The sequence below is a fragment of the Bidens hawaiensis genome, unplaced genomic scaffold, assembly GCF_021521415.1.
Source record: "Bidens hawaiensis isolate Kalapana, Puna unplaced genomic scaffold, B.hawaiensis_p1.1 tig00023388_1, whole genome shotgun sequence".
Lineage (NCBI taxonomy): Eukaryota > Viridiplantae > Streptophyta > Magnoliopsida > Asterales > Asteraceae > Bidens > Bidens hawaiensis.
The window spans coordinates 308,249-319,541 of NW_027493658.1; the positions used below are offsets into that span (position 1 = coordinate 308,249).

An 11,293-nucleotide genomic window follows, 5' to 3' on the forward strand; every position below is an offset into this window, starting at 1 on the left:
TTTTATTGTTCTATCTCTAGAGAGGCCGGGAGACAATTTAGTGTTGTGTCATCTTTATCTTTTGCGGGTTTGGGTAATAATTGCACGGAAGTAAGTTATCCTAGGTCCCTTAGATTATTGTGATACGAGTTGTGTACAAATTAATTATTAATACCCTCTTATATTAATATATATTGTATTCGAAGAGACCGGGATGTGATTTAGATTTTGGGGTACCATAGTATTATTAGGTAAGGTGAGACCGGGAGGTGATCCAAACCTTTAACAATTGAGCTCACATGTCATTAGAGTCCTAGGGTGTCGTCCGTGAGGCCGGGAGACGATCTAGCGTACTTTAGTGGTCTTTAGTGTCAAATTTTTAAGATATCGTTTTTCAACCAAGTCAAGTTCGTTAACTATTAATTTAACTAGTAGGATTCCATTACCTATGTAGTCGTTTCTCATATATGTTTTAAAACCCGATTTTTTTATAAAGTTTTATTTTTAGTTTAAATTATAATTAGTTAAGTGTTATTAGTTTAATTAATATAAAAAAATTCTAAAAAATCAAAAGAAAGTCTAGGTTAGTAATATTTTAGGTTTAATAATCAGAGTTTACCCATAGTGTCCATAGGTCGATATCCGTTCTTACTTGCTAGCTACAATTGCGACCGGTACACTTGCCAATTGTGTGTGATTTTTTAGGTGAATTCTGTAAAACTTGGTTTTTAATATTATATACGTTTTTCACACATCAGGTGTCGTAAACCATCAACAATCAAATTCACTTCGACTAGCAGCCGCCCCACTCAGGTTGATATACTATAGGACCACCAATAGCGTCATCCCGGTGCATCGCGCCTAGTAATTGTTGTGTCGGGATGGAGTTTGTATCGGATACCCGACCCATTTATGGTTTAAGCATTTATCTACATCTCTCGTACAACAGTCAACTTGTGTATCCATGCCCAATAAACCACTCTCAGTCAGATACTTAATAACCAAATGCAAAACCCTAACCCATTTCCAACAAATACATGCTCAAATCATCATTTCTCATGAACCTTCACTTCAACAGTTATGCAAATTAGCTTCCTCTATTGCAATATCACCTCATGGAAGCGTATCGTATGCCAAAACCATATTCAATCAGCAACCAAACCATACCGTACAACTCTACAATGCACTCATCAGGGGGTTTTCATCATCCCTTGTTCCTCAAGAAACCATGATATTGTTTGTTAAGATGTTAAGTAGTAATGTTAGACCTAATAATATGACCTTTCCGTTTGTTATTAAGGCGTGTAGGGTGTTAGCGAGGACCGAATTTGGGTGTTCGGTTCACTCGTATGTTTTGAAATGTGGGTTTGAGTCTGATGTTTATGTGCAAAGCTCGTTGATTAAGTTTTACGCAGATGCCAAGTGGTTGTGTTATGCACGCCGGGTGTTTGATGAAATGCCGTGTAGAGATGTTGTTTGTTGGAACTCGATGATTGACGCGTGTGTGAAATGTGGCGGGATGGAGCTTGCGCGGAAGGTGTTTGATGAAATGCCGCGTAGAGATGTGGTTTCTTGGAATAGTATGATCAATGGGTATGGAGTTGTTGGGTGCGTTGGTGATGCTAAGAAGTTGTTCGATGAAATGCCTGAGAGAAATGTGGTTTCGTGGAACTCTATGTTAGCAGGGTATGTGAAATGTGGAAACGTAGAGGATGCTGCTAATATGTTTCGTGACATGCCGAATAGAGATGTGGTGTCATGGAACGCCATGCTGGCGTGTTATGTGCAGAACGGGGAATCGAATGAAACACTTGCGTTGTTTGATGAAATGAAGGCTGCAGGAGTAAGGGTAAACGAGGCTACAGTTGTTAGTGTATTGTCTGCTGTTGGTCAGTTAGGTGGTTTGGATCAAGGGGTGCAGTTGCATATGTATATCAATGAAAACGGGATCAAAATCAACCCGATTGTTGCTACTGCTTTGATAGATATGTATGTTAAATGCGGTAACATTGAGGAGGCTTTAAAAGTATTCAATTCAATGCAAACTAAAGATATTCTTGCTTGGAATACCATGCTAATAGGGATGGGTATGCATGGACATGTTAATGATGCTCAACAGTTATTCAAACAAATGCAGCTTGAAGGAGTTGTATCAAATGACATAACTTTTGTCGCGATGTTTGGTGCTTTTCGTCATGCGGGAATGACAGAAGAGGGGCAGAAACTGTTGTCTTCCATGAAAGATGTTTTTGGTGTTGAACCCAAAATTGAGCATTATGGTTGTGTTATTGACCTGTTGGCTCGAGCTGGAAGATTAAACGAGGCGTTGGATCTCATAAAGAGCATGCCTTTTGAGCCCAATGAGTATGCATATGGTGCGTTGCTTGGAGGTTGCAAGATTCATGGGAATGACAAGGTGGCTCAGTTAGTGGGAAAACATCTTCTCGATTTGGATCCACATCATAGTGGCCGGTATGGGGCTCTTTCTTTTATGATCAAATTACAAACTCATATGAATAAGTTTATAAAGTGTGATTGATTATTCTTTCAGTTACATCTCTCTTTCAAACATATATGCTGGAGCAAAACGTTGGGATGATGCAAGAACAACACGGAAGCTCATGCAAGACAATGGTGTAGCCAAAGTGCCAGGAGTGAGTGTAGTTGAGTTTAAGGAAGATGTTGTAACTGGGGTTCTGTCAAACATCAAATAATCACAACACAAATCCAATCTTATGTTGGTATGAGATTTAATGCATTTTGGAGAACATAATGGGACGTTAACATCTTGCATACGAGTCTTTGTTGGGTATAGAAGAAGAGAAAGATAACACTTTTTATGCGTTGGTTACTCCAAAAGTTGCTAGGTTCATGAAAGAAAAAAAGGCTGCTTGGCGCCGAACCACAAAAGTGTGGCTGGTATGAAACTAACACTTACAAACCACTCTTTATATTCTTATTATTGACATGTAAGAAGCTAGTTTATATTCTTGATACTTGAGTAAAATACTATTAAGGGGCTTGTGTGTAGTAATAGTTCTTGTTTAAACATCATAATTTATGCAAGATATCTCAAATGCTATTTTCCAACTTATACATCATTATTTGGTTTTCAGCTACATGCTTCATTCATTAATACACGCCTGGGATGATGTAAGAACAAAAGGGAAATGTGTACAGCGTTACAGCTTGGGATCAGTCACACCCTGAATGATCAAGTCTTGTATATGAAAAATGATTTGGAATCATAATGCGTTTGAGGAACACACTTTTAACACCTTGTAGTAAGTTATGTGACATCAAGTTTTATTCTTTGAACATTGTAGAAAGCATATTATGTATGTATAGTTGATGGATCTCATCAAGACATGTTTAAATAATTAAATTTCATTTAAAGATATAATTTAGATTCTCTAGTAATTCAATTCATTATTCGCGATATTTTATATGTAATTTAGTTTGTATATACATCTAACTAGACATTTTTGTTCAGTTTAAACTGATATAACTAATCACAAGCAGCTGTTGGCACAAAAAGCAATAAAAGATGAAAAGTTTATTAGGATGATGATAGAATGGTTCAATTCAGATTCAAATTACACTTGCAAATATCCTGTGATGAGTGAGCAAGTTCATGTATTTACAATCAAACTTGAGAAGTTGTTCAAATCGTTGCTCCATTGCAATAGTGAACGCCATTGTTGGATACCGATTTTCCTTTACCTTTTTGTTGCAAACGTAATTGTTTCAAGCCCCAAATGCGTATTGACCGATCATCACTTGCAGATGCCAACATATGTGGGTTCACTGGATTCCAGCTGACACAATTAACCGCCCCGGAATGACCTTCCAGTGTCTCAATTAGCTCTCCAGATCCCCTATGCCATATATAAACCTGCAACAACATTTCAATAATCTTACATCCATACATCACTTTGTGTTCTGAAAATATCTCTTTATACTGAATAATCAATCATAAGATAATCAATTATTAAAATAAATATATTTGTTTTTTTTGTGAGGCAAGATATACCTGAGAATCTTCACTTCCACTAGCAATGAATGCTTGTTCAAGTCCACCAAAGCAAGCCTTAACAATAAACCGAGACCGTTTATGACCCTTGTACTTTGCAACCAGTCGAATATGGTTCTCGATATTCCAAAGATGCAATTCCTCATTCATGAGACTAACCAACAAGTACTTATTGTCCCTTGATAATGTGAATGAAACTATCATCTGTTGTTCCTCTATGCATCTTTCACTTCTTGATTCTCTATCAATTAGCAATATCGTTGTTTCCTTACACATTGTAATTATCAATTTCCCGTCACTTGTTATTTGCAAATTAGAATTCTTAATTGTTTTCTGACCCTTTAAACACTCCATCTCTTTTCCATCCAAATTCCAAATTATTATGCTTTTATCGGTTAACCCTGAAATCACACATTTACCATCTGGAGACCAACTACACGAGACTAAACCAAGAAGACCTTTTTCATAAACATGGAGACATGCACCAGAGGTAACATCCCAACGTCTAACAACTTCCTCTATGCCACATGTCAATATCTGATCATCATCTGGGCTCCATGAAATGCTAGAAACGGGCCTTCGGTGACCGATTAATCTATGTTTTAATGATACTTTACCATCCGAACCAACCTTCAAGAAAATTTAACAAAAACAAGAAGTTTACACCAACCAGGATGACATTAACTTAAATCAAATGTTAACCAGAACCAAGAAAGTTTTGTTAGTTGTTACCTCCCAAATAATCGCTGAATTATCACTCGATGAAGACGCTATGTATTTCCCATTTTGAGAAAACTGCAAGTACCAGACTTCATCCTGGTGTTCTTGTAAGATCTACAACACAAGTAATTAAAATAAATCTTTATATTATCATGCAATGTAACATAAATATAAGCCAACCTGAATTGTTTGTGAAGGAATCTGATCTCTTCCACACTGATGATCAGTGAACAATGATGTTTCTCCAACATCAGAATTGTGAAACAAGCAAGCTTCCCGTTGCAAGTCAAGAGCTTGTTCAACTAACTGTAACAACCTTCTATCTGGTATCATCACAGTTGGAGGCAACAAGTTTTGCAACTCCTCAAGTATCTCTGAACGAGCCTTCGGTTTGACCGATTGTTGACCAGAAACTCCAGTGATCCTGTATTTAGGGGACAATATGAAGAAAGAAAGCTCACGGACTCTGTCACTGTTAATGGAAAGAGGTGATATCTCAGTCCTCAGTGTTTTTAGCGCTTCCATTAACTTTTCATGATCCAAAAGTTCAAAGAATTTCTGCTGTAATATTACAAAAGATGCCGATTTAATAATAGATTCATCCATTATACCGATTTTGTGTAAAGTAGCTATACTTCCGTCCCAATTCCCATCAAGAATTTGTTGGATGAAGATACTGACAGGTGGTGATTGAAAAGGTATTCCAGATTCTTCTTCAAGACAAGCTCCAGTTTTACTGTATCCAAGAGAATATAATGCTTCGGCTATGATTCTAACAAATTCCACCTTTTTAACTCCTTTTGAACCGATTATTTCATTGTCCCCTTGAGGTGCTAGGGGCCGAGCCATTGATGCACCAAATGAGTAACTTGCTGGTTCTTTTAGACCGTTTGAAACACCTTTTAGTTCTCTAGAAGATGCTTTCACACGTTTTGATGGTGGTTCATTATCCTCTACACCTCCCATGAAATGTGCATTTAGCCCATATATAATCACAAATAAGTCCCTGAAAAAAGAAATTTCAGAAATCGTGAAAACTAATATGATTGATGTTCTAGGCAATACAAATGACACGTAAGTGAACTTTCAAGGAATCTTTTGTTAGTCTCATCCCAAATGATTCATCAATCAGACACTTATAAAAGTCATATCAAGTGCACCATTTTCATCAGGTAAATCAAACTAAGTAATATAAATGTGGGCAAATTGGGACACGATAAAGAATGGAAAAACAATCTGATGAAGAGTGCTAACCATTGTAATTGAAAATTTATGTTGATCAAAATTGGACAAAAATGATCAATATGATATGATTGGTGGTAGTACAATTCTATAATTCATAAATCTCTATTCAGGCATGCAAAAAACAACACAAATTTTTTTTTATGAAACAAACAATATCAATTTTTCCTTTTATTTGGCTACAGATATAGCTACTTACGGCTAACTATTTACAGTCACGGAAACGAAGAAGCACAGTCTAAAGATCCTAAGGGGTTATTTGGATGTGCATTATGAAAATGCTTAGATGACACTGAAATAGTGAAAAACTAGAACTAAACAATCAACTGTTATAAAACAGGCTGTATATGGTTTGATGTGTATCAGTTTGAAAGTTGAAGTAGTCAGATGTCATGGTAACAAATTATACTTATCCAAAATTGATTATCTGACATTCTGACTTTAAAAATATAAATAAAACAGAAGCAAAACTATTCATCCAAACATTAAAAATTGATGTCACAGTAATCACATAATCAGTTACAAAACACACATCAAAACACCCGTTAACTAATATGTTGCCCATCAACATAGTGTTAGTATGTAGTTGGAAACTAAAGGTTGTAACCTTCAATTTTCTTGTAGTTGACTATATGTATCTGGTACTTACCCAATTTCAATTAGTAGTGGAAACAGTTTATAACTTCTATTAACCGTTAGTATTAGTATTAATAGTCTAATCGACCTCTAAAACAAATGTTCAATTAGACTATTAATACTAATACGAACGGTTAATAGAAGTAGTAAACTGTTCCCGCTACTAATTCAAACCGGGTATGTATCAGTATCTTTCTAACACAATAAAAATAGTATTTTATTAAAACGTTTAGGAACATCTACCCTCTACAGAGATAGAATACAAAGTCCCTCATAACCACATAATCTCCTTTTGACATTGTTATCTGCATTATATCTCTCATAGTATTTCTAATAAACCAAACACCAATACGCCACCATGATTTCCTATTATCCACATTTTCATTGTCAAATCTCAAGAGATAAAGCCACTAAAACTATTAAGCAATACCTTAGAAACAAAATTAACATGCTACAGAAAGGATCAAAGTTTCAAATAGAAGAAAATAACCTCTTTACCTCAACAACCTGAGGTAACTCAGTGATGATGGATTAGTAGAAAACAAACGATATCAAAATGGGTAATTAGAAAGGAAGAAACATGCTGACATGCACAAGGGGAAAAACCTAAACACAAAGTACAAGACTATAATCTTCAATGGTTGTAATTTTCTGGAACCCTAAAATAACTTCCTTGTCACAGCATTGCGTACCGAGTGAGTAAAGATTGGAAAGACGACAAAAAAAATGGTTATACATGGCTGATGTCCGTTAAAGAACCAGCAAATTCCTCACTTTTCAATTTAGGCCCTACAAACTAATTCCAAAGTAGATAACTGAACTTAGACTTAAGGAACTTCTTTAAAACAGGCAGTAAAGTAGAAGAGCTTGACAAGAAGAAACTACTATTACTTCAAAAGTTCTTCTGGTATACGTAGGAAGATACCTGTGTGCTGTAACTTTAGGCAGTAAAGTAGAAGAACTTGACAAGAAGAAACTATTATTACTTCAAAAATTCTTCAGGTATACGTAGGATGATACCGGTGTGCTGTAACTTTAGACCCTTAATGCAGTTCTCATAAGCGGATTGTCCCTCTTAAGAACTGCAATTTTCCAGTTGGCTGAAATCCGAATAGGTTTGAATAAGCTAAGAAGTTACTTTTATTTGCTACGACAAGATAAAAAACAGAGTAAGAACTTTAAGCTAAGAGACAAAAAATAACCCTACATGTCTTTTTCAATATACATGGCCTAATTAAGTAACAAACTCCTGAAGTAGAGGTGCTCTTGTAACTGACGACTTATTTTGTTGTTTTTGCAATGTGGTGATAAAATAAGTCCTTAGTTACAAGAGCACCTCTACTTCTCAATTCTAATATAACATTTGCAATAAGAGAACATAAAAGTAGCATCAGATAAAACTTTATTAACAAGAAGAAAAACTTCCAATGTCGACAGAGGAGACTTGAAAAATCTCGAAATACACACAATAACTATAACTTATTCCAAAAGAAAGCAAATCCAAAATGGAGACCCAACAAGCTAGAGTTTATAAAATCTTTACTTATTAGATGACTAAGGTATCTCTTAGACTTGCATAATACCAAAAGCTTGAATGCATAATACCTTACTGGTTTTGAAATTTAATACACAGAGGATATATTAATCAAACATGATTAAACTCCATAGTTTATCAATGAAGATTGAAGAAACACAAGATATACATAAGCGAAAACAAGTTGCATAAAGCATTCCATTGCACTCTGTAGTAATCTTGAAAAAAACAATGTGACCGGTGGGGAATCTTTACGGTGAAGGGTGAACAAAAGCTACATAGTTTTATTTAAATATTTCATAAAAATGATAAACTCAACTTGCCAATTCTACTCAAAGTTTAATATGAGTTTCAACTCCAAAGATCTCAACAACAACAACAAAAAATAATAATAATAATAATAATAATAATAATAATAATAATCCAATCCATAAGCAATCATAAAGACACACCAAACCCTAAAAAAAAGAGGCATCCTACAAATAATCGTTGTGAATAATTATATCCAGCTTACTTTTAATCCAACTTGATTTGTATCACTATGAATCGTTAATTCACAATCAATCTAACACAAAATCAAATAGATGCAGATCTAGGGTTTCAATCAAAAGTTAAATAATAGTAAGAAGAAATTGATAAAAGGAGGATCGATAGATACCTTGACGGAGGAAGAAGAAGAGGAAAAGAGGCTTTCGCCGTCGATGATGATGATGATGATGACGGTGAAGAATATTATTATATTTATTAATCAAATGAAATGAAATGATTTGGTTTTGGCTTCAAAAGAAAACAAGAGATTGAGGAATTGGGTAACCTCCCCTCTTGTTTGTAGTAGTTACCCAAAGGAACAGGGGTGTTTTGGGAATACTTACAAAAGAACATGAATCTTCTCTAAATTAATATCGGGACAGTGTGATCGGGTATGAGATTAATTTTAGAATTTTAATAAGAGTATGTTTGGGATTGAGTTTGTAAAATGCTTATTAGCTTATTGGTGTTTTCAAAAAGCCAAAATGTTTAAATGTGTATGACAATCACAAAAAACTTTCTTATTTTAGCTTTTTGAAAGAGTTAAAAAACAATTTTCTAAAAGCCCCAAATCGTAGCTTTTCAAAATGACTTTTTAAAAAACACATAAGTCAATAAGCATTTTTTAAACTCAATCCCAAACATGCCCTAAGTTTGTGATGGGTATGTATTGGATGATGTTATTGGAGGATCTAACCTTGTTTGCCCATGTCAAAAGTTTGTAATCAAAGTAGACGGGCCAGAAATCATATCTATTAAACTTGTATGGCAAATGTTTAGTGAACTAAATTTGATTAACTAAGGTAGAGGGCCGAAAAATATATTCATTAAACTTGTGTGACAAAAATAAACTAAAGTTGACAAATCTTAGTGCATGTAGAGACTTATATTATATGCAAAAAAGTTAGGTACATTTGATGGATAGTAATAAATGTGAGAGGGAGACATGTTGGTTTTTAATATAGAGTTAAATGCCATTTTAGTACATGTGGTTTGAACAACTACGCAACTTTAGTACTTTTTTTGAATTTTTAGCAACTGGATACCCTATGTTAAAAAAACCGGCCATTTTAGTACTTTTCGTTAACCCGTTTAATTTGTCCGTTAACTCAAGGGCATAATAGTAACTTTCGTTTTTTTTTTATTTTCGTTTTTCTTTTAACTCCATCCCTTCCCCCTTTATTATCATCCAAACCCTAACTCCATATTTTCACTATCAGCCGCCTCCCTTCTTTCATCCGCCTCCCTACCATGGTGGTTTGCTCATGCGGCTCACCAACAATTATTCGAACCTCCTGGACATCGTATAACCCCGGGAGACGATTTTATTGTTGTGCAAGACCGGTGTGTTTCTAACCTACTTATTGTTCATGTACTTGGTGTTCTTTCTAACCAAATTATTGTGAAATTGGAAACGAAACTGTGGGTTTGTTCTATGGCTTGATCCTCCTACGTGTCAAAGAGCGAGTGCTATTATACCGGGACTTTTGAAGTCAATTAACGAATACAAAGAAAAGGCAAGAATCATGGCTAAGACGAACTCAATCCTTGAAGAAATTAGAAGAAAACTGGAGATGGAGAACAAAAGGCTCAAACAAGTGTTATGCATCTCATGGCTATTTTTCATTTTCTTTAATGTATTTAATTGACAATCTAATGCAAATATGTATGCAAGTTTGATTATTATGTAGTTTTGTTGTTTGTGTTCTATGTAAAAGGTGTGTTTGGTAATATGGTAAAATCTATGTTAAATATTTGTTTGGTGTAATATGGTGTAACACTTACAACAACCAAACTGTGTTCATTTCAACCAAATGTTTATGTTAAAGAACAACCAATTGTTCTAGCAGCCAAAGTGCAATAGCAACCAACCAAAACAAACCTAAACATTTAATACTGACCAAAATGCAATTGCAACTAACCAACCAAAACAAACCGAAACATTTAAAACTAACCAAAGTGCACTAGCAACAACCAAACCGTGTTATGCAAGCCATAGAACAACATTTATAAGTAACCAAAACATAATACCAAAACAAACCAAAACAAACTTGCCAAACCAAAACATGAATTACCAAAACATAATACAAAGTTTTAAACTTACCACAATAAACAACACATCCAAAACAAAGTTTTAAACATACCATTACAAGCAAAGTTTGGTACTAAACATTCAAACACTTAACATTAAACAAAATAACATAGGTAAAATAAAGTTTTAAACATCCAACCACTAACCAATTAGACTGCATCTTCTGTTCTAGCCCGCTTTGGTGCCTTATCAGCTTGTGTTCTAGCATCCCCACCTCTTTTTCCCTTTGACTTAGCAGCCTTCCCTTTTCCCTTTGACTTACCAGCCTCATCTTTTTTACCCTTTCCCTTTGACTTACCCTTTGACTTAGCAGCCTCACCTTTGCTCTTGCCACAAGATCTCTTGTTATGTCCAATTTGCGTGCAATTATCTCATTTCACAGAACCACCTCCCCTTGTCAATTTACCACCTTTTAGAAGTTTCTGGCTCAACTCCTCAGCAGACTTCTTTCTATTTTTCTTTGGTCTACCTATTTGCTAGTGATATTTTGGGACTGTTAAGGTAGTTGGGCACATAGAAATTGGCCATA

The 11,293-nt window shown here is 35.0% G+C and overlaps 2 protein-coding genes across 3 annotated transcripts; one reads left to right on the forward strand and one right to left on the reverse strand.

The window, feature by feature from the left end:
* Nucleotides 1–1,088: 1,088 nt before the first annotated feature.
* LOC143567311 (putative pentatricopeptide repeat-containing protein At5g37570) lies at nt 1,089–2,724 on the forward strand. Its single transcript, XM_077053761.1, has 2 exons — nt 1,089–2,451; nt 2,531–2,724. The coding sequence occupies exons 1-2, from the start codon at nt 1,208–1,210 to the stop codon at nt 2,691–2,693; spliced, it is 1,407 nt and encodes a 468-aa protein (XP_076909876.1). The 5' UTR covers nt 1,089–1,207; the 3' UTR covers nt 2,694–2,724.
* Nucleotides 2,725–3,506: 782 nt separating this feature from the next.
* Nucleotides 3,507–8,201, reverse strand: LOC143567314 (WD repeat-containing protein 26 homolog). 2 transcript variants are annotated; one of them, XM_077053763.1, is made up of 5 exons: nt 7,631–8,201; nt 4,913–5,738; nt 4,745–4,846; nt 4,013–4,642; nt 3,507–3,874 (listed from the first exon to the last, which is right to left on the reverse strand). In XM_077053763.1, the coding sequence occupies exons 2-5, from the start codon at nt 5,696–5,698 to the stop codon at nt 3,644–3,646; spliced, it is 1,749 nt and encodes a 582-aa protein (XP_076909878.1). In that variant the 5' UTR covers nt 5,699–5,738; nt 7,631–8,201; the 3' UTR covers nt 3,507–3,643. The 2 variants fall into 2 exon arrangements, with proteins under 2 accessions (XP_076909878.1, XP_076909879.1); XM_077053764.1 differs by lacking the exon at nt 7,631–8,201 and adding an exon at nt 7,536–7,597.
* Nucleotides 8,202–11,293: the final 3,092 nt, after the last annotated feature.